General features: G+C 43.3%; 3 protein-coding genes across 4 annotated transcripts in view; 1 reads left to right on the forward strand and 2 right to left on the reverse strand.

Moving 5' to 3' along the window:
* LOC306902470 (acid-sensing ion channel 1B) overlaps nt 1-26916 on the reverse strand; it is a gene marked incomplete at its 5' end in the record, with an annotated part of 145709 nt that overhangs the window by 75959 nt on the left and 42834 nt on the right. The gene's annotated exons all lie outside the window — the stretch shown is intronic.
* LOC306902448 (uncharacterized protein) lies at nt 209-1048 on the forward strand (the record flags this gene model as incomplete). Its single annotated transcript, XM_079471011.1, has 1 exon — nt 209-1048. The coding sequence occupies one exon, from the start codon at nt 209-211 to the stop codon at nt 1046-1048; it is 840 nt and encodes a 279-aa protein (XP_079327137.1).
* LOC306902486 (uncharacterized protein) lies at nt 1269-25616 on the reverse strand. The gene is made up of 10 exons (XM_079471092.1): nt 25548-25616; nt 24630-24740; nt 6622-6942; nt 5950-6297; nt 5305-5625; nt 4501-4643; nt 2492-2548; nt 2131-2405; nt 1821-2059; nt 1269-1717 (listed from the first exon to the last, which is right to left on the reverse strand). Exons 2-6 carry the CDS (start codon nt 24715-24717, stop codon nt 4531-4533), a joined length of 1191 nt encoding a protein of 396 aa, XP_079327218.1. The 5' UTR covers nt 24718-24740; nt 25548-25616; the 3' UTR covers nt 1269-1717; nt 1821-2059; nt 2131-2405; nt 2492-2548; nt 4501-4530.

Genomic DNA, 26916 nt, shown 5'->3' on the forward strand with positions numbered 1-26916 from the left:
CACCTTCTCTTGTATCTTTCCTCTTCCAACACACGAAATAGCAAGTTAAATTTTTGTACATTAAATTTTTGGCTTAAGCCCTGGGTAGTTTCAACTCTTGTGCTGTCGTATGCGAGAGATGTATTCATATGTCCATGTTTTTATTATATGATAACTATTTTTTCTCTTCCTAATGCAGGATCTTATAAATACACTTGGTCCTTTCTACATGAATACACAGCAGACTAAGGTGCCGCTGACAAACAGTATACTTGCCTCTCTATGGACTCTTTCCAACCAAGAGTCCTATAGAGGAGTGGCAGACAGATTTAACATAACCAAATCTACAGTTTCAACACACCTGCATAATTTCTGTTCTCTTGTAATAACACATTTGTCACATTACATCTCCTGGCCCAGAGGACAAGCCCTGCATATATCCCAGTTAGGATTTGAAACAGCTGGTTTTCCTAAAACCGTCTGTGCAGTTGATGGATGCCACATTCCCGTGGTAAAACCACACTGTGAGAATCCTGTGGCCTACATCAATAGGAAACAGTTCTATTCTGTTATACTTACAGGATTCTGTGACAGTCAGCGGCGGTTCTGTCATGTCAGTGTGGGTCACCCCGGTAGCTGGCATGATTCAAGGGCATTTCGTTTGTCAGAGGTAGGCCGACTTCTTGAGGAAGATCCACATTCCCTGGTTCCTGAGGGGATGCATATAATTGGAGATTCTGCATACCCTCTCTTGCTTCAGCTAATGAAGCCATACAGAGACAATGGCCACTTGACTGTCAGGCAGAGATTGTTCAATAGGAAACTGAATTCTGCTCGTGTAGTCATTGAGCATGCATTTGGAATTTCATGTCTGCACATGAAAAAAGTTAAGAACATTTCTTCTGCAGTCACAGCCTGTTGCATTCTTCATAACATCTGCCTGGAATCCAATGACCACATTGAGGAGGATCAGCAGGCAGATGATATGGAGGATGACCCATACCCACCAGAAGCCCACATTCACAATGATGCGTCACATTATAGAGATGAAATCTGTGGCCGCCTGTAAACATCACATATTGACTTGTTCTTCCTTCAACACTTGCCATAAACTTAAGAACAATATTTTTTATTTTACTGTTTTGTGAGCTAGTGGATGGGATTGTACAGGATGATATTAAGCACTTAATATCAAATGATTGACAGTATTCTGTCAGTCAACCAATGTCATAGGGAGGAATGTTGTGTGTTGTTATCTTTATAATAATGATGTGATACACATGGGAATGGATTACATTGTAAAAATTTATTTTTTTAATATATCAATTATCATTTCTTGGGATTGACTGATTTTTTTTAGTTGTTCTACTATTTCTCCAAGGCGGGTAAGAGATGTTTTTTCAAACGCCCTTCTCCGCCTCTCTTTAAGCCTTCTTCGGCGCTCTAAGTCAGGCCGCACTAGTGACTCTAGAGCGGCTGTTCTCCTCTCTGAATGCGCTTCAAAAACTTCACAGAATGTGGAGGATCTTGTTTGTCTCCTTCTGTGTGTTTCTGTGGACGGCATAGGAGTGGAGGGACCTGGTTGCTCTTCTTGGAGAGGCTGTTCCTGGGAGGCCTGTGCAAATGAGGACTTCGGCACTGTAGTCTGGGATGAGGTGGTGTTGAACAGAGGAGTTGAGCAGATTGTTCCTGATGGTGCACTCCCAACTCCACATTTCCCAAATAAGTCTTCCATTTGCTTTGAGAAAACATATGAAACAATGTAAATAGAGATGCTTTTACATTTTAAATGTAAACCCAGTGATTCTGCAGTAATTTCGATACACCAAAAGCACACCAACCTTGTAATACTCCCATGTAACTTTTCCCTCTCCTGTTGACCGACACCGGTCTTTAGCCCTTTTGTAGGTGGTTATCATGTTACCAAGTTTCTTTCGCAGTTTTTCATTGCTGATGTTGTAACCTTGGTCTTTAAAAGCTTGCTCAAGCTTTTTGTAAAATACAATTTTATTTCGATAGTAAAGATGCAGGTACATTTGTGTGAGGTCAAGCAGCAGCAGTGTGGTCCTGTGTGTGAATTCTATGAAAACAACAGTTTATAATTGTGAGAGATAAACTTTATACAGTGATATTTTGTTGTTTTGTGCATACCTTGTTGGGTTTCTGGACATTCTGACTGCATGGAAGGGGATTGAAGATTGTGTGTTTGTGAGGATTGTGGTGTAAAATTTATTTTCCTTGTTTCAACAGGGCACTCGACAAGGGATGCTGGGTGAGTAATCACTGGAGGGGGACATTGGGATAGAGATGCTGGACGTGGAGGGGGACACTGGGATAAAGATGCTGGACGTGGGGGGGACACTGGAATAGAGATGCTGGACGTGGAGGGGGAAACTGGGATAAAGATGCTGGACAGTGGGTAGTATCTGCCATAGAGAAGACAATAAAAAATAAAATAAAAATTCCCCAAGATCATTTTAAATGTTATTATGGTTTAAAAAAAATGCCGTACCTTGTTTCTGTGCTGCAGATCTCACTTGTTGCATTATATATGCTGCATATTTGTTATCTATAAAAACAAATTTCAATCAATTAAAATAAAATTAATTCCATCATCAAGCAACCAATCTTTTTTTTACTCACCATTCTTTATTGTCTCAGCAATTTCTTTGCTTACTGTTAATGTTATTGCTCCCTGGGAGTCTGATAGTGTTAATAACACATTCTCCATCTTGCCACAATTGTTAACTTTGTGGATGCCTTTTATAATCAAAGCCATAATGAGAAATGATTAGCACAGATGCTGAACTAAATTTGCATTGTTATCCCTAATTATGGGTTAAACATTTCAGAGTGGGATATGGCACAGCTGATTAACCTAATGGTGTGTATCCTACTTAAGGGATAGTTTACCCAAAGAAAAAAAAAGTTATTTGGGTGAACTATTCCTTTTTTACATGACAAATATTCCATATAAATATATTACACAATTGTTTGTCACCTTAATGTAAGTTTCAATTCATGTTTAATGATTAGGAAAAGTGTGTGCTGCAAATTATTCTTAAAAAATAATATGAAACAACAACACATTCTAAATTAAGAAATGAGCATGTGTGGGTTTATTGCACTCCTGGAATCAGACATATCCAAATAAAGATATCGGATAAAAACAAACATGAGGCCTAATTGTAAAACAGTCACATTAGATGTATGCATGTATTGATGGATTGACTAATTTATTTAATGGAATAATGTTGTACAAAAATGTCAATGTATAAAGAGAATACACATCTCTCAATAAAGAGAAAATTAAAAACAAACAGGACTTCACTTCAAACCAAGAAAATAAAAATAAAACATGTCCTAATTACTAAGTACTATAGAAAAAGTAAATCGTATTAGGCTATAGGTAATGGACTTCTTAGAATTAAGGGGGAAAAAATATCAGCTGACATTCTCAGCCAATGAGCACGAAGCTGTGTCGTCAGTCAGTCGTTTCCCATCATGCTTTTGAGTAGCGCAGTCGGAGGAGAGCAACTGCGCTCGACTGCTCAATCCGACACAGCCGCCTCGCTGTCGCGAGAGTTTTTTGGCACACGTCAGCATGACATCAGAGCAAGGCGGACGTAACTCGGACACTTTTCTAACCGGCATGCAGCTCGCGGTGATCACCGGTGATCGGTTCTGCGCAGATTTTGTTCATCTCAAACAAGCCTATTAAGTGAACATATATATAGAGTGAGACTAACAGGGTGATGAGATACAGATGAATGTAATCAGTGATGATGAGTCCGGGAAGTGAGTTCTGGGAAATGTAGTTTGTGAGTGATGGTCTGATGTGGAGTGCCCTCTGGTGGTTCTCAATGGCACTCCAGCTGGTGATTGTTACACATGTATAGGATAATGCAATGTAAGTCGCGATCAGGTTCGCGATCACGGGTCTCAAATGCTGACAGGTACGGTCATATATCTTTAAACAGCATACAACTATAGGCTATACAAACTATACACAAAGCCTTGCCATCACATCCGGGACATAAATCAGTAAATTTGAGTAAATCACATGTTTCACTCCTCCTGTGCGAATGTGCCACATGAAACACAGATGTGCGAAGGTCATTTCTAAAACACACAAGGTCCCCAGATAATAATGATCCTGTGTGAATGGGGCGAATGTGTAACGTCTCTAACCAAAGTCACAGAAGACTCAAACTAAGTTTCCTACGCAAACTGCTCTCCAATCACAGTGGCCGTTTACTTCCAAGTCTTCAGTGCGGAACGCCCATAAAACAGAGCGTTGTCGTTGTTAGTAATTATGCAATTTATTAAAAGCCAAAGTATAAATGTATTAAAGAAGCTTTTCTTCAGTATGATGCTGTTTGATATCTGATAAAAACCCAAACTAAACCACATGAGCCCTGAATATAAACAAACATGTTTACATGTATTCACTCAATCTGCACCGCAGCACAATAAAGAAGATGATTTGACTCTTGTGTATCAGATGTACATGATTCTTACCTTGATGTCTCATTATAGGGTGACGGTGGATCACACAAGCAACAAGACCAGGAGGAGAGAAACACATATTACTGCTGTCACACCTGAAGACCGACCTGAGGAGGATCCAGCGCCTTCATCATTGTTGAATCCTTCACGCACTTCTGTAATGACAGGGAGACAGTTATTAATATGAATAATAATGAATCAATCAGTCTGATCATTGACATTATAAAACATCCTCAGATATGATCTATAAGTGAATCAAACAGCAAGAAAAAAATATTTGGGGTATAATAACTAAATGATGATCAGAATGATTGTGTTGATGTCATCCATTGCTGTGTGTTAACAGCAAGTGTTAATGTGTATATATGAATTATCAGGACAAGCAGACAGTTTATCATTCTTACTGTAAACATGTCAACGGTCTTTAAGTGGAGGTCAGAGGATCAAAGTTCAAGTCACATTTCACTACTGTTGATAAAGTGAACAACATCTATTTGCATGATGTTAAGTGACCTTTGTGTGTGTGGGATCAACGCAGATTTATTACCATGAAGATTTTTTTTCTTTGGATGCCAATAATTCAGTTTTTTTTTGTGTGAAACTGTTTCTAAATAAACTTAATGTATTTGTGTGTAAGAGACATAAAGAATCAGTGACACAAACACTGATCCACTGCATTTAAATATTACTGCTACAGTTTTATCGACATTACGGTTTTTATATATTGTATAACAGCAGCTTTAATCTCAATTGAGATAAAACTATGATGAATTTATTGTTTATTAGATGTTTATTATACTGAAGAGATCTGCTCACCTGAGTCAGTGAAACTGAATGTCATGTGTATAGTGTACATGTTGTTGCTGCCGATGGTGACATCTGCTTCATACTGTCCAGAGTTCTTCATGTCTGTGATGATGAGATCTCCAGTCTGATCATCCAGCATCAGTCTGCCTCTGAATCCATTAAAACTTTCTTTTTTTGTGATCTTTCCATCCTCTGTAATGACTTCAGCTACAGGAGAGTTGTTGTGTCTGATCTTCCAGTGTATCTTGTCATTTCTCTGTTCATCAGTAACATCAATGTGTAGAGAGACAGAATCTCTCTCTTTCACTATCTTCACTTTAAGAGACAAACCTGAAGAACAAACAGAAAGAGGAAAAGAGAAAAGAGTGAAACTACAAGAACAGACACATTCACACATGTGACACATCCAGTATTAACAGGAGTCTCAGGTGATTCAGACACAAGCATCTGTAGAGATGTTTCACTAATAACAGTGAAGGACCTCAACAAGTGTCATCTAAACCAAAGATAATAGATACTGACAAGATGCACCGCTGCCATTACAATGAATGAGGAGGGATTGCAACGCTCAATATGGCCGCTGTGAGAGTAAAAACAGCTCATTGTCAATCGATAAAGAAAAATGATTATTAAAGTAAAGCTTGTGATACTCACTGACAAAGAATGACTTTCTGATGGTCTTGTTATTGATGATCTTGTTATTGATGATCTTGTTATTGATGATCTTGTTATTAAAGATCACTAGTTGATATGGTCCAGTGTGTTCAGATGTGATGTTGGTGATGGTGAGATCTCCAGTCTGAGGATTCATCTTCAGTCTGTCAGTAAATCTCTTATCAGGCTCATAAACTGGATCACTGTTGACCGTTTTGTTGATTCTCGCTGTGAGATCGCCATTAAATATCCACACGATCACATCATTAGTCTGTAGTTCAGATGTAAGATCAGTGTGTAGAGTAACAGAACCTCCATCATTCACTGACACTCTCTCACCAAACAAACCTGCAGAACAAACAGAAAGAGGAAAAGAGAAAAGAGTGAAACTACAAGAACAGACACATTCACACATGTGACACATCCAGTATTAACAGGAGTCTCAGGTGATTCAGACACAAGCATCTGTAGAGATGTTTCACTAATAACAGTGAAGGACCTCAACAAGTGTCATCTAAACCAAAGATAATAGATACTGACAAGATGCACCGCTGCCATTACAATGAATGAGGAGGGATTGCAACGCTCAATATGGCCGCTGTGAGAGTAAAAACATCTCATTGTCAATCGATAAAGAAAAATGATTATTATAGTAAAGCTTGTGATACTCACTGACACTGAATGACTTCATGATGATATTGTGAATGAAGTTCCTGTTATTGATGATCTCTAGTTCATATTGTCCAGTGTGTTCAGATGTGATGTGTGTGATGGTGAGATCTCCAGTCTGAGGATTCATCTCCAGTCTGAAGGTAAATCTCTCATCAGGGTAATCTGGATCAATATTTTTGACCTCTTTGTTGATTTCAGCTATGCGATCGCCATTAAACCTCCACATCATCACAACATAATCTCTCTGTAGTTCAGTAAGACCAGCGTGTAGAGTAACAGAACCTCCATCTTTCACTGACACTCTCTTAAGACCAAACACACCTGAAGAACACAGAAGCGGTCAGAGATCAAACACACACGATGAACACACACACACACACACACACACACACACACACACACACACACACACACACACACACACACACACACACACACACACACTTGATGAACACGCGCACACACATGATGAACACACGCACACACATGATGAACACGCACACACACATGATGAACACGCACACACACATGATGAACACACACACACATGATGAACACGCGCACACACATGATGAACACGCGCACACACATGATGAACACGCGCACAAACATGATGAACAAGCACACACATGATGAACACACACACACACACACACACAAATGATGAACACGCACACATGATGAACAAGCACACACATGATGAACACGCACACACATGATGAACACACACACACAGACATTATGAACAAGCACACACATGATGAACACACACACACATGATGAACACACACACACACACACGATGAACACGCACACACACATGATGAACACGCGCACACACACATGATGAACAAACACACACACACATGATGAACACACACACACACACACACACGATGAACACGCACACACACATGATGAACACGCACACACACATGATGAACACACACACACATGATGAACAAACACACACATGATGAACACACACACACACACACACGATGAACACGCACACACACATGATGAACACGCGCACACACATGATGAACACGCGCACAAACATGATGAACAAGCACACATATGATGAACACACACACACACACACACACAAATGATGAACATGCACACACATGATGAACACGCACACATGATGAACAAGCACACACATGATGAACACGCACACACATGATGAACACACACACACAGACATTATGAACAAGCACACACATGATGAACACACACGCACATGATGAACACACACACACACACACGATGAACACGCACACACACATGATGAACATGCACACACACATGATGAACAAACACACACACACATGATGAACACACACACACATGATGAACACACACACACACGATGAACACGCACACACACATGATGAACACGCACACACACATGATGAACACACACACACATGATGAACAAACACACACACACATGATGAACAAGCACACACATGATGAACACACACACACACGATGAACACGCACACACACATGATGAACACGCACACACGATGAACACACTCACACACATGATGAACACACACACACACACACACACACATGATGAACACACACACACACATGATGAACACACACACACACATGATGAACACACACACACACACACACATGATGAACACACTCACACACATGATGAACACACACACACACACACACACACATGATGAACACACACACACACACGATGAACACACACACACACACACAAATGATGAACACACACACACACACACACACATGATGAACACACACACACACACACATGATGAACACGCGCACACACATGATGAACACGCGCACACACATGATAACAACACGCACACACATGATGAACACACACACACACATGATGAACACGCACACACATGATGAACACGCACACACATGATGAACACGCGCGCACACACATGAACACGCGCGCACACACATGATGAACACGCGCGCACATACACACACACACATGATGAACACACACACACATATGATGAACACACACACACATGATGAACACGCGCACACACATGATGAACACGCGCACACACATGATGAACACGCGCACACACATGATGAACACGCGCACACACATGATGAACACGCGCACACACATGATGAACACACGCACACACATGATGAACACACGCACACACATGATGAACACACGCACACACATGATGAACACACACACACATGATGAACACTCACACACACATGATGAACACGCACACACATGATGAACACGCACACACATGATGAACACGCGCACACACATGATGAACAAGCGCACACACATGATGAACACACACACACACACACACACACACATGATGAACACGCACACACATGATGAACACACACACACACATGATGAACACACACACACACATGATGAACACACACACACGCATGATGAACACATACACGCAGACATGATGAACACATACACGCAGACATGATGAACACGCACACATGATGAACACACACACACACATGATGAACACACACACATGATGAACACGCACACATGATGAACACACATACACACATGATGAACACACACACACACACACATGATGAACACGCACACATGATGAACACGCACACAGACATGATGAACACGCACACACACATGATGAACACAGACACACACACATGATGAACACAGACACACACACATGATGAACACGCACACACACATGATGAACATACACACACACATGATGAACACACACACACACATGATGAACACACACACACATGAACACGCGCACACACATGATGAACACGCGCACACACACATGATGAACACACACACACATGAACACGCGCACACACATGATGAACACGCGCACACACATGATGAACACGCGCACACACATGATAACAACATGCACACACATGATGAACACACGCACACACATGATGAACACACACACACATGATGAACACACACACACACATGATGAACACGCACACACATGATGAACACGCGCACACACATGATGAACACGCGCACACACATGATGAACACGCGCGCACACACATGAACACGCGCGCACACACATGATGAACACGCGCGCACATACACACACACACATGATGAACACACACACACATGATGAACACGCGCACACACATGATGAACACGCGCACACACATGATGAACACGCGCACACACATGATGAACACGCGCACACACATGATGAACACGCGCACACACATGATGAACACGCGCACACACATGATGAACACACGCACACACATGATGAACACACGCACACACATGATGAACACACACACACATGATGAACACTCACACACACATGATAAACACGCACACACATGATGAACACGCGCACACACATGATGAACACGCGCACACACATGATGAACAAGCGCACACACATGATGAACACACACACACACACACACACACACACATGATGAACACGCACACACATGATGAACACACACACACACATGATGAACACACACACACACATGATGAACACACACACACGCATGATGAACACATACACGCAGACATGATGAACACATACACGCAGACATGATGAACACGCACACATGATGAACACACACACACACATGATGAACACACACACATGATGAACACGCACACATGATGAACACGCACACAGACATGATGAACACGCACACACACATGATGAACACAGACACACACACATGATGAACACAGACACACACACATGATGAACACGCACACACACATGATGAACATACACACACACATGATGAACACAGACACACACACATGATGAACACGCACACACACATGATGAACATACACACACACATGATGAACACACACACACACATGATGAACACGCACACACACATGATGAACACGTACACACATGATGAACACGCACACACACATGATGAACACGCACACACATGATGAACACACACACACACACATGATGAACACGCACACACATGATGAACACACACACACACACACACACACACACATGATGAACACACACACACACACACACACACACATGATGAACACGCACAAACATGATGAACACGCACAAACATGATGAACACGCACACACACATGATGAACACACACACGCACACATGATGAACACGCACACACATGATGAACACGCACACACACATGATGAACACGCACACACACACATGATGAACACACACATGATGAACACGCACACACACACACATGATAAACACGCACACACACACACACACACACACACATGATGAACACGCACACACACATGATGAACACGCACACACACATGATGAACACGCACACACATGATGAACACGCACACACATGATGAACACACACACACACATGATGAACACACACACACACACATGATGAACACACACACACACACATGATGAACACGCACACATGATGAACACGCACACACACACACACACACACATGATGAACACACACACACATGATGAACACGACACACACATGATGAACACGCGCACACACATGATGAACAAGCACACACATGATGAACACACACACACACACATGATGAACACACACACACACATGATGAACACAGACACATGATGAACACACACACAGACACATGATGAACACGCGCGCACACAAATGATGAACACACGCACACACAAATGATGAACACACGCACACACATGATGAACACACACACACACACATGATGAACACGCACACACATGATGAACACACACACACACACGATGAACACACACACACATGATGAACACACACACACATGATGAACACACACACACACATGATGAACACACACACACACATGATGAACACACACACACACACATGATGAACACAGACACATGATGAACACACACACAGACACATGATGAACACGCGCGCACACAAATGATGAACACACGCACACACAAATGATGAACACACGCACACACATGATGAACACACACACAGACACATGATGAACACACACACACGATGAACACACACACACACACGATGAACACACACACACATGATGAACACACACACACATGATGAACACACACACACACATGATGAACACACACACACACATGATGAACACACACACACACACGATGAACACACACAAGCACACATGATGAACACGCACACATGATGAACACACACACACATGATGAACACACAAACACACACACATGATGAACACGCACACATGATGAACACGCACACAGACATGATGAACACGCACACACACATGATGAACACAGACACACACATGATGAACACGCACACACACATGATGAACACAGACACACACACATGATGAACACACACACACACATGATGAACACACACACACACACACACATGATGAACACACAAACACACACACACATGATGAACACACACACACACACACACACACACATGATGAACACACACACACACACACGATGAACACACACACACACATGATGAACACACGCACACACATGATGAACACACGCACACACATGATGAACACGCACACACACATGATGAACACGCACACACACATGATGAACACGTACACACATGATGAACACGCACACACACATGATGAACACGCACACACATGATGAACACACACACACACACATGATGAACACGCACACACATGATGAACACACACACACACACACACACACACACACATGATGAACACACACACACACACACACACACACATGATGAACACGCACAAACATGATGAACACGCACAAACATGATGAACACGCACACACACATGATGAACACACACACGCACACATGATGAACACGCACACACATGATGAACACGCACACACACATGATGAACACGCACACACACACATGATGAACACACACATGATGAACACGCACACACACACACATGATAAACACGCACACACACACACACACACACACATGATGAACACGCACACACACATGATGAACACGCACACACACATGATGAACACGCACACACATGATGAACACGCACACACATGATGAACACACACACACACATGATGAACACACACACACACATGATGAACACACACACACACACATGATGAACACGCACACATGATGAACACGCACACATGATGAACACGCACACATGATGAACACGCACACACACACACACACACACATGATGAACACACACACACATGATGAACACGACACACACATGATGAACACGCGCACACACATGATGAACAAGCACACACATGATGAACACACACACACACACATGATGAACACACACACACACATGATGAACACAGACACATGATGAACACACACACAGACACATGATGAACACGCGCGCACACAAATGATGAACACACGCACACACAAATGATGAACACACGCACACACATGATGAACACACACACACACACATGATGAACACGCACACACATGATGAACACACACACACACACGATGAACACACACACACATGATGAACACACACACACATGATGAACACACACACACACATGATGAACACACACACACACATGATGAACACACACACACACACATGATGAACACAGACACATGATGAACACACACACAGACACATGATGAACACGCGCGCACACAAATGATGAACACACGCACACACATGATGAACACACACACAGACACATGATGAACACACACACACACACGATGAACACACACACACACACGATGAACACACACACACATGATGAACACACACACACATGATGAACACACACACACACATGATGAACACACACACACACATGATGAACACACACACACACACGATGAACACACACAAGCACACATGATGAACACGCACACATGATGAACACACACACACATGATGAACACACAAACACACACACATGATGAACACGCACACATGATGAACACGCACACAGACATGATGAACACGCACACACACATGATGAACACAGACACACACATGATGAACACGCACACACACATGATGAACACAGACACACACACATGATGAACACACACACACATGATGAACACACACACACACACACACATGATGAACACACAAACACACACACACATGATGAACACACACACACACACACACACACACGATGAACACACACACACACACACGATGAACACACACACACACACATGATGAACACGCGCACACACATGATGAACACGCGCACACACATGATGAACACGCGCACACACATGATGAACACACGCACACACATGATGAACACACACACACACACACATGATGAACACACACACACACATGATGAACACGCGCACACACATGATGAACACACACACACACATGATGAACACGCGCACACACATGATGAACACGCGCACACACATGATGAACAAGCGCACACACATGATGAACACACACACACACACACACACACACACATGATGAACACGCACACACATGATGAACACACACACACACATGATGAACACACACACACACATGATGAACACACACACACGCATGATGAACACATACACGCAGACATGATGAACACATACACGCAGACATGATGAACACGCACACATGATGAACACACACACACACATGATGAACACACACACATGATGAACACGCACACATGATGAACACACATACACACATGATGAACACACACACACACACACATGATGAACACGCACACATGATGAACACGCACACAGACATGATGAACACGCACACACACATGATGAACACAGACACACACACATGATGAACACAGACACACACACATGATGAACACGCACACACACATGATGAACATACACACACACATGATGAACACACACACACACATGATGAACACACACACACAAGAACACGCGCACACACATGATGAACACGCGCACACACACATGATGAACACACACACACATGAACACGCGCACACACATGATGAACACGCGCACACACACATGATGAACACGCACACATGATGAACACGCACACATGATGAACACACACACACACACACATGATGAACACACACACACACACATGATGAACACGCACACACATGATGAACGCGCACACACACATGATGAACACGCGCACACACATGATGAACACGCGCAAACACATGATGAACACGCGCACACACATGATGAACACACGCACACACATGATGAACACACGCACACACATGATGAACACGCACACACACATGATGAACACGCACACACACATGATGAACACGTACACACATGATGAACACGCACACACACATGATGAACACGCACACACATGATGAACACACACACACACACATGATGAACACGCACACACATGATGAACACACACACACACACACACATGATGAACACACACACACACACGCACACACACATGATGAACACGCACACACATGATGAACACACACACACACACATGATGAACACGCACACACATGATGAACACACACACACACACACACACACACACATGATGAACACACACACACACACACACACACACATGATGAACACGCACAAACATGATGAACACGCACAAACATGATGAACACGCACACACACATGATGAACACACACACGCACACATGATGAACACGCACACACATGATGAACACGCACACACACATGATGAACACGCACACACACACATGATGAACACACACATGATGAACACGCACACACACACACATGATAAACACGCACACACACACACACACACACACACATGATGAACACGCACACACACATGATGAACACGCACACACACATGATGAACACGCACACACATGATGAACACGCACACACATGATGAACACACACACACACATGATGAACACACACACACACACATGATGAACACACACACACACACATGATGAACACGCACACATGATGAACACGCACACACACACACACACACACATGATGAACACACACACACATGATGAACACGACACACACATGATGAACACGCGCACACACATGATGAACAAGCACACACATGATGAACACACACACACACACATGATGAACACACACACACACATGATGAACACAGACACATGATGAACACACACACAGACACATGATGAACACGCGCGCACACAAATGATGAACACACGCACACACAAATGATGAACACACGCACACACATGATGAACACACACACACACACATGATGAACACGCACACACATGATGAACACACACACACACACGATGAACACACACACACATGATGAACACACACACACATGATGAACACACACACACACATGATGAACACACACACACACATGATGAACACACACACACACACATGATGAACACAGACACATGATGAACACACACACAGACACATGATGAACACGCGCGCACACAAATGATGAACACACGCACACACAAATGATGAACACACGCACACACATGATGAACACACACACAGACACATGATGAACACACACACACGATGAACACACACACACACACGATGAACACACACACACATGATGAACACACACACACATGATGAACACACACACACACATGATGAACACACACACACACATGATGAACACACACACACACACGATGAACACACACAAGCACACATGATGAACACGCACACATGATGAACACACACACACATGATGAACACACAAACACACACACATGATGAACACGCACACATGATGAACACGCACACAGACATGATGAACACGCACACACACATGATGAACACAGACACACACATGATGAACACGCACACACACATGATGAACACAGACACACACACATGATGAACACACACACACACATGATGAACACACACACACACACACACATGATGAACACACAAACACACACACACATGATGAACACACACACACACACACACACACACATGATGAACACACACACACACACACGATGAACACACACACACACATGATGAACACACGCACACACATGATGAACACACGCACACACATGATGAACACGCACACACACATGATGAACACGCACACACACATGATGAACACGTACACACATGATGAACACGCACACACACATGATGAACACGCACACACATGATGAACACACACACACACACATGATGAACACGCACACACATGATGAACACACACACACACACACACACACACACACATGATGAACACACACACACACACACACACACACATGATGAACACGCACAAACATGATGAACACGCACAAACATGATGAACACGCACACACACATGATGAACACACACACGCACACATGATGAACACGCACACACATGATGAACACGCACACACACATGATGAACACGCACACACACACATGATGAACACACACATGATGAACACGCACACACACACACATGATAAACACGCACACACACACACACACACACACATGATGAACACGCACACACACATGATGAACACGCACACACACATGATGAACACGCACACACATGATGAACACGCACACACATGATGAACACACACACACACATGATGAACACACACACACACATGATGAACACACACACACACACATGATGAACACGCACACATGATGAACACGCACACATGATGAACACGCACACATGATGAACACGCACACACACACACACACACACATGATGAACACACACACACATGATGAACACGACACACACATGATGAACACGCGCACACACATGATGAACAAGCACACACATGATGAACACACACACACACACATGATGAACACACACACACACATGATGAACACAGACACATGATGAACACACACACAGACACATGATGAACACGCGCGCACACAAATGATGAACACACGCACACACAAATGATGAACACACGCACACACATGATGAACACACACACACACACATGATGAACACGCACACACATGATGAACACACACACACACACGATGAACACACACACACATGATGAACACACACACACATGATGAACACACACACACACATGATGAACACACACACACACATGATGAACACACACACACACACATGATGAACACAGACACATGATGAACACACACACAGACACATGATGAACACGCGCGCACACAAATGATGAACACACGCACACACATGATGAACACACACACAGACACATGATGAACACACACACACACACGATGAACACACACACACACACGATGAACACACACACACATGATGAACACACACACACATGATGAACACACACACACACATGATGAACACACACACACACATGATGAACACACACACACACACGATGAACACACACAAGCACACATGATGAACACGCACACATGATGAACACACACACACATGATGAACACACAAACACACACACATGATGAACACGCACACATGATGAACACGCACACAGACATGATGAACACGCACACACACATGATGAACACAGACACACACATGATGAACACGCACACACACATGATGAACACAGACACACACACATGATGAACACACACACACATGATGAACACACACACACACACACACATGATGAACACACAAACACACACACACATGATGAACACACACACACACACACACACACACGATGAACACACACACACACACACGATGAACACACACACACACACATGATGAACACGCGCACACACATGATGAACACGCGCACACACATGATGAACACGCGCACACACATGATGAACACACGCACACACATGATGAACACACACACACACACACATGATGAACACACACACACACATGATGAACACGCGCACACACATGATGAACACACACACACACATGATGAACACGCGCACACACATGATGAACACGCGCACACACATGATGAACAAGCGCACACACATGATGAACACACACACACACACACACACACACACATGATGAACACGCACACACATGATGAACACACACACACACATGATGAACACACACACACACATGATGAACACACACACACGCATGATGAACACATACACGCAGACATGATGAACACATACACGCAGACATGATGAACACGCACACATGATGAACACACACACACACATGATGAACACACACACATGATGAACACGCACACATGATGAACACACATACACACATGATGAACACACACACACACACACATGATGAACACGCACACATGATGAACACGCACACAGACATGATGAACACGCACACACACATGATGAACACAGACACACACACATGATGAACACAGACACACACACATGATGAACACGCACACACACATGATGAACATACACACACACATGATGAACACACACACACACATGATGAACACACACACACAAGAACACGCGCACACACATGATGAACACGCGCACACACACATGATGAACACACACACACATGAACACGCGCACACACATGATGAACACGCGCACACACACATGATGAACACGCACACATGATGAACACGCACACATGATGAACACACACACACACACACATGATGAACACACACACACACACATGATGAACACGCACACACATGATGAACGCGCACACACACATGATGAACACGCGCACACACATGATGAACACGCGCAAACACATGATGAACACGCGCACACACATGATGAACACACGCACACACATGATGAACACACGCACACACATGATGAACACGCACACACACATGATGAACACGCACACACACATGATGAACACGTACACACATGATGAACACGCACACACACATGATGAACACGCACACACATGATGAACACACACACACACACATGATGAACACGCACACACATGATGAACACACACACACACACACACATGATGAACACACACACACACACACACACACACATGATGAACACGCACAAACATGATGAACACGCACAAACATGATGAACACACGCACACACATGATGAACACGCACACACACATGATGAACACGCACACACACATGATGAACACGTACACACATGATGAACACACACACGCACACATGATGAACACGCACACACATGATGAACACGCACACACACATGATGAACACGCACACACACACATGATGAACACACACATGATGAACACGCACACACACACACATGATAAACACGCACACACACACACACACACACATGATGAACACGCACACACACATGATGAACACGCACACACACATGATGAACACGCACACACATGATGAACACGCACACACATGATGAACACACACACACACATGATGAACACACACACACACATGATGAACACACACACACACACACATGATGAACACGCACACATGATGAACACGCACACATGATGAACACGCACACATGATGAACACGCACACATGCTGAACTCGCACACATGATGAACACGCACACATGATGAACACGCACACACACACACACACACACATGATGAACACACACACACATGATGAACACGACACACACATGATGAACACGCACACACACATGATGAACACGCGCACACACATGATGAACAAGCACACACATGATGAACACACACACACACACATGATGAACACACACACACACATGATGAACACAGACACATGATGAACACACACACAGACACATGATGAACACGCGCGCACACAAATGATGAACACACGCACACACAAATGATGAACACACGCACACACATGATGAACACACACACACACACATGATGAACACGCACACACATGATGAACACACACACACACACGATGAACACACACACACATGATGAACACACACACACATGATGAACACACACACACACATGATGAACACACACACACACATGATGAACACACACACACACACATGATGAACACGCGCACACACACATGATGAACACACACACACATGAACACGCGCACACACATGATGAACACGCGCACACACACATGATGAACACGCACACATGATGAACACGCACACATGATGAACACACACACACACACACACATGATGAACACACACACACACACATGATGAACACGCACACACATGATGAACGCGCACACACACATGATGAACACGCGCACACACATGATGAACACGCGCAAACACATGATGAACACGCGCACACACATGATGAACACACGCACACACATGATGAACACGCACACACACATGATGAACACGCACACACACATGATGAACACGCACACACACATGATGAACACGTACACACATGATGAACACGCACACACACATGATGAACACGCACACACATGATGAACACACACACATGATGAACACGCACACACATGATGAACACACACACACACACACACATGATGAACACACACACACACACACACACACACATGATGAACACGCACAAACATGATGAACACGCACAAACATGATGAACACGCACACACACATGATGAACACACACACGCACACATGATGAACACGCACACACATGATGAACACGCACACACACATGATGAACACGCACACACACACATGATGAACACACACATGATGAACACGCACACACACACACATGATAAACACGCACACACACACACACACACACATGATGAACACGCACACACACATGATGAACACGCACACACACATGATGAACACGCACACACACATGATGAACACGCACACACATGATGAACACGCACACACATGATGAACACACACACACACATGATGAACACACACACACACATGATGAACACATACACACACACATGATGAACACGCACACATGATGAACACGCACACATGATGAACACGCACACATGATGAATAGGCACACATGCTGAACTCGCACACATGATGAACACGCACACATGATGAACACGCACACACACACACACACACACACATGATGAACACACACACACATGATGAACACGACACACACATGATGAACACGCACACACACATGATGAACACGCGCACACACATGATGAACAAGCACACACATGATGAACACACACACACACACATGATGAACACACACACACACATGATGAACACAGACACATGATGAACACACACACAGACACATGATGAACACGCGCGCACACAAATGATGAACACACGCACACACAAATGATGAACACACGCACACACATGATGAACACACACACACACACATGATGAACACGCACACACATGATGAACACACACACACACACGATGAACACACACACACATGATGAACACACACACACATGATGAACACACACACACACATGATGAACACACACACACACATGATGAACACACACACACACACATGATGAACACAGACACATGATGAACACACACACAGACACATGATGAACACGCGCGCACACAAATGATGAACACACGCACACACAAATGATGAACACACGCACACACATGATGAACACACACACAGACACATGATGAACACACACACACACGATGAACACACACACACACACACACGATGAACACACACACACATGATGAACACACACACACATGATGAACACACACACACACATGATGAACACACACACACACATGATGAACACACACACACACACGATGAACACACACAAGCACACATGATGAACACGCACACATGATGAACACACACACACATGATGAACACACAAACACACACACATGATGAACACGCACACATGATGAACACGCACACAGACATGATGAACACGCACACACACATGATGAACACGCACACACACATGATGAACACAGACACACACACATGATGAACACACACACACACATGATGAACACACACACACACACACACATGATGAACACACAAACACACACACACATGATGAACACACACACACACACACACACACACATGATGAACACACACACACACACACGATGAACACACACACACACACATGATGAACACGCGCACACACATGATGAACACGCGCACACACATGATGAACACGCGCACACACATGATGAACACACGCACACACATGATGAACACACACACACACACACATGATGAACACACACACACACACACATGATGAACACACACACACACATGATGAACACGCGCACACACATGATGAACACACACACACACACACATGATGAACACGTACACACATGATGAACACGCACACACACATGATGAACACGCACACACGATGAACACACATGATGAACACGCACACATGATGAACACGCGCACACACATGATGAACACGCGCACACACATGATGAACACGCACACACACATGATGAACACGCACACACGATGAACACACATGATGAACACACACACATGATGAACACGCGCACACACATGATGAACACGCGCGGACACACATGATGAACACGCGCGGACACACATGATGAACACACACACACACACGATGAACACACACAAGCACACATGATGAACACGCACACATGATGAACACACACACACACACATGATGAACACGCACACATGATGAACACGCACACAGACATGATGAACACGCACACACACATGATGAACACAGACACACACATGATGAACACGCACACACACATGATGAACACGCACACACACATGATGAACACAGACACACACACATGATGAACACACACACACACATGATGAACACACACACACACATGATGAACACACACACACACACACATGATGAACACACACACACACACATGATGAACACACACACACACACACACACACACATGATGAACAAGCACACACACACATGATGAACAAGCACACACACACATGATGAACACACACACACACACACACACACACTTCCTCAGATTAACCCCTCTGATCCCACTCTAACATTCACACACAACAGGCCATTTACACATAAACGCCCAGATGAAACTATAGCAAACACATAAAGTACATCCGGTCCACAACTCATCCTGCTGCCTTGAATCTAAATCAACATTATAGTTTTATCATCACAAGTCAAGACTCATAATCAGATTGATGTGCAGAGCCGCAGAGACAGACAGACAGACAGACAGACACACACACGCAACAACAAAACAAGTAAAGTTTTCCGCTCGTGTCACTTAATATCAGGCAGTTAAAATCTCTGAACCACTGATCTTGAACTGATCTTGAACTGATATTGATCTGATCTTGCTCGTTGTGAAGGTCACCTGAACCTCTTTGGTCTTCATAAGCACATTAGGGTCTTGTAAGATCCCCTCAGAACTCACCTGTGGCCGGAGGAGAGCAGCTAGCTGGCTCGTCTGAGTCTGTGGTGGAGATGGACGCTCCGGGTCTGTTGTTGAGGCCACAGTGGAAGCTGGAGTACTTCGCTCATTTTGTTTTGCCAGTTTATTTGTAAAGAATCTGACATTGACTTCTGTCTCTTATTGTCTCAGTCTGATGATGCCGCCAGCGGTTAAACAGATGCCCGCCGTTAGCTCGCGACGACGCTCACACGTCACAGACCTAATAACTATGTCGACGTAACATCGTAGTTGATAAACAACAAACACTGATTTCATATCAAAATGCATCAGTGAGTGAGTGAAGCTGTGTGGTGACTAGTATTGTTCGGCTCGTCAAAACACAGATACAACTAACTTAGGCTTTTATTCATAATATAGTTTGTCAGAGTACAAAAGTTGCCCGGGCCGTGGCTCCCCGCAGTTCAGCGGTCTGTTCTCGGCGGCCCACACCCGGACGAGTCTCCGCCGACTCGGGGAACTAGAAACTTCGGAAGTGTTTCATTCGCCTTCGTCCATTTCTTACACAAAGCAGGACGACTTATCTCTTATTTCTCAACGGACTTCGTGTGTCTTTTACGGCGAATACGTGAAACTTAAGAGCCGCGAAGCGAGTGTTGTGTTAAAGTGAAGAAATGAACTTACCGCTGATGAATAAAGACACAATGAAGAGTAAAGAGATTTTCTTCATGTTGTTGTAGATGTTTAAGTCCAAAGGCTCATGTGACTCCATTTCCTCTTTTCTTGTCTTGGACTCTGTAAGAAACACAAAAACGACAAATAAAAATAGAGACAAACATCTACAAACACATTCCTGTACAAAGTGTTTCAGTAGGTCAATTGTTGAGCACTGAAGATCATGGGCAGAGACAGATGTGATCTGCAGACCTTTTCTTTTGTTAATAAATCTGCCAATTCAGCAGAATGATTTTAAATGTGCTGGAAAGTATAGAAATCGAAAAGCACCAGTTATAAACATTCCTGAAGCTTTACAGTACAAACTAAATGAAAGTATCTTAGATGGTTGTGTCTATTATTTCAACCCATTCTTTGGTACTTTCACCCTAAATAAAGTGCCCATAGAGCCCTAATCATCCTGCCCGTCTCTGAACAATTAAACTGCAGATAACTGAGGTCATCATGTGACAAAAGGGAAGCTTTGTAAAGGCTCGTACTTTAAGACATCCGTGCTGAATGAATGTGTCCAGATATGTTACAGCTCCTTAGTCCTTATAGTTATAGTCTTTAAATGGAGGGTTTTGTAGAATATTGTCTTTGCAAAATGATTAAATCACAATGAGAATAAAACTGAATGTCTTGTGTATAGTTTGTGTGTTGCTGTCGATGGTGACATCTGCTTCATACTGTCCAGTTCAGCGAGCGATTAGCGCTATGCTAAAATACATGGAAAATGCCATAGGGTTGCTAACAGTACTAGCGCCACATTTTTCCTTACAAATTACGAACAGAAAACGTGCTAAAATAACTACATTTGGTATCTGAAGGAAGTTAACATTGGTATCAAACATATATTTGTAGGGACAAAAATAGAAGCTTACAGACTTAAACACTGTAGTTGTTTGACATCGCTGTGGGACTGATAGAAGAGTAACTGCGCTACGGAAACTCTGTGTGGACAAACACAAGAAACTCAAAACACAAATAACTCTTCCCACAAGGGGGCAACACAGTAAGTTATACAAATGAAAGATTTAACATGTACATACACAATCATGTGAGGTGCTTCTCTAAGTTGACTTTAGAGGAAGATTGTAAAACAATTCATGAAATATACTTTATCCTATCTGCGTCAATTTAATTAAATTTGTTCATAATTGCCTTTACTAAAAGATATCCAGCGGTTCCCCCTAAGTTAGATTTTTACTGCTCATGGTGGTCCTTGATCCCACCAAGACCCCCAATTTGAGCACCGCAGCTGACTGAACACTTGCGGCAATAGACATGAAGTATTCAGTTTAGTTTTATTGCTTATTGCAGATTCTATGTCATTAGATGAACCACAAGTTAAGACAAGACAAACATTGTACTCAATAGCTTTTTATGGGCTCATTGCCAAACATTTTATTATTAAGTCATAAGTTATATTGGCCTAAGTTTGATCTTTTGCATGAACACAGTTTTAGCCATTCAAAAGCAGAACCATTAAAGAATATTACAATGTTCATAAAATAACATTTCATGCAGTGCGTAATGTTGCTGTCTGCCAAGTTGTAAAGCTGAAAGTGAACGAATATGAAAGTTATTGGCTTGAGAAAAAAGGAGTCGGTTCTGAATCACGCGAACGAGAGTCGTCTGTCGTTCTTATTTCTATTCCGGGTCAGAGTTGCGTCACTTGTGCTGCTGAAATGGCCTACTTCCATACTATATAGTGGGCGAAAATGAGTACGAGTCACGAATAGTAGGCGAGAAATACCCAGATGGTCCTGCGAGATTCATGTGGATCGGCTGGACACTTCTCTATCCCATGATGCCACAGGACCTGAGCAACGTTCAAATTTCAAAAGCAAATCAAATATAGTTGAAAAACATTAAGGCGGACGTCCATTTTTTATGTAAGTGCCAATAAATGAATTTCTCTTGACTAAATGTTATCTGAATTCAGCTCGATCTGACTTCATACACCAGAACAGCAACAGTAGCTGCGCACACCACAGCAGACATGACCAACTGGATCACACTTACAGGACCAGAACAACAGCTTCCACAATCTGAGGGAATAAAATAACAAAAAACACATCAAAACACATTTTACATGAACGTAACAGTGATTGGCTCGTACTTGTTAATGGAGCGTCCTTAAGCAAAATGGGCTTTATAAATGTACATACTTTCACTAAACCAGAGCTCAGTAAATAAACACATCAAGTGTGACTCACCTGAACACGGCCGACAGATGTCAGTGATGTTGAGA

The sequence above is a fragment of the Barbatula barbatula genome (assembly GCF_947034865.1).
Source record: "Barbatula barbatula genome assembly, chromosome: 13".
Classification (NCBI taxonomy): Eukaryota; Metazoa; Chordata; class Actinopteri; order Cypriniformes; family Nemacheilidae; genus Barbatula; species Barbatula barbatula.

Coding starts and splice junctions, on each gene's coding strand:
- LOC306902486 (XM_079471092.1), bottom strand. CDS start 24,717: ATGGAGTCACATGAGCCTTTGGACTTAAACATCTACAACAACATGAAG. Junction 6,298..6,621: donor CATGAAGTCATTCAGTGTCA/GTGAGTATCACA, acceptor TTTGTTCTGCAG/GTTTGTTTGGTGAGAGAGTG. Junction 4,644..5,304: donor ATTCAGTTTCACTGACTCAG/GTGAGCAGATCT, acceptor CTGTCATTACAG/AAGTGCGTGAAGGATTCAAC.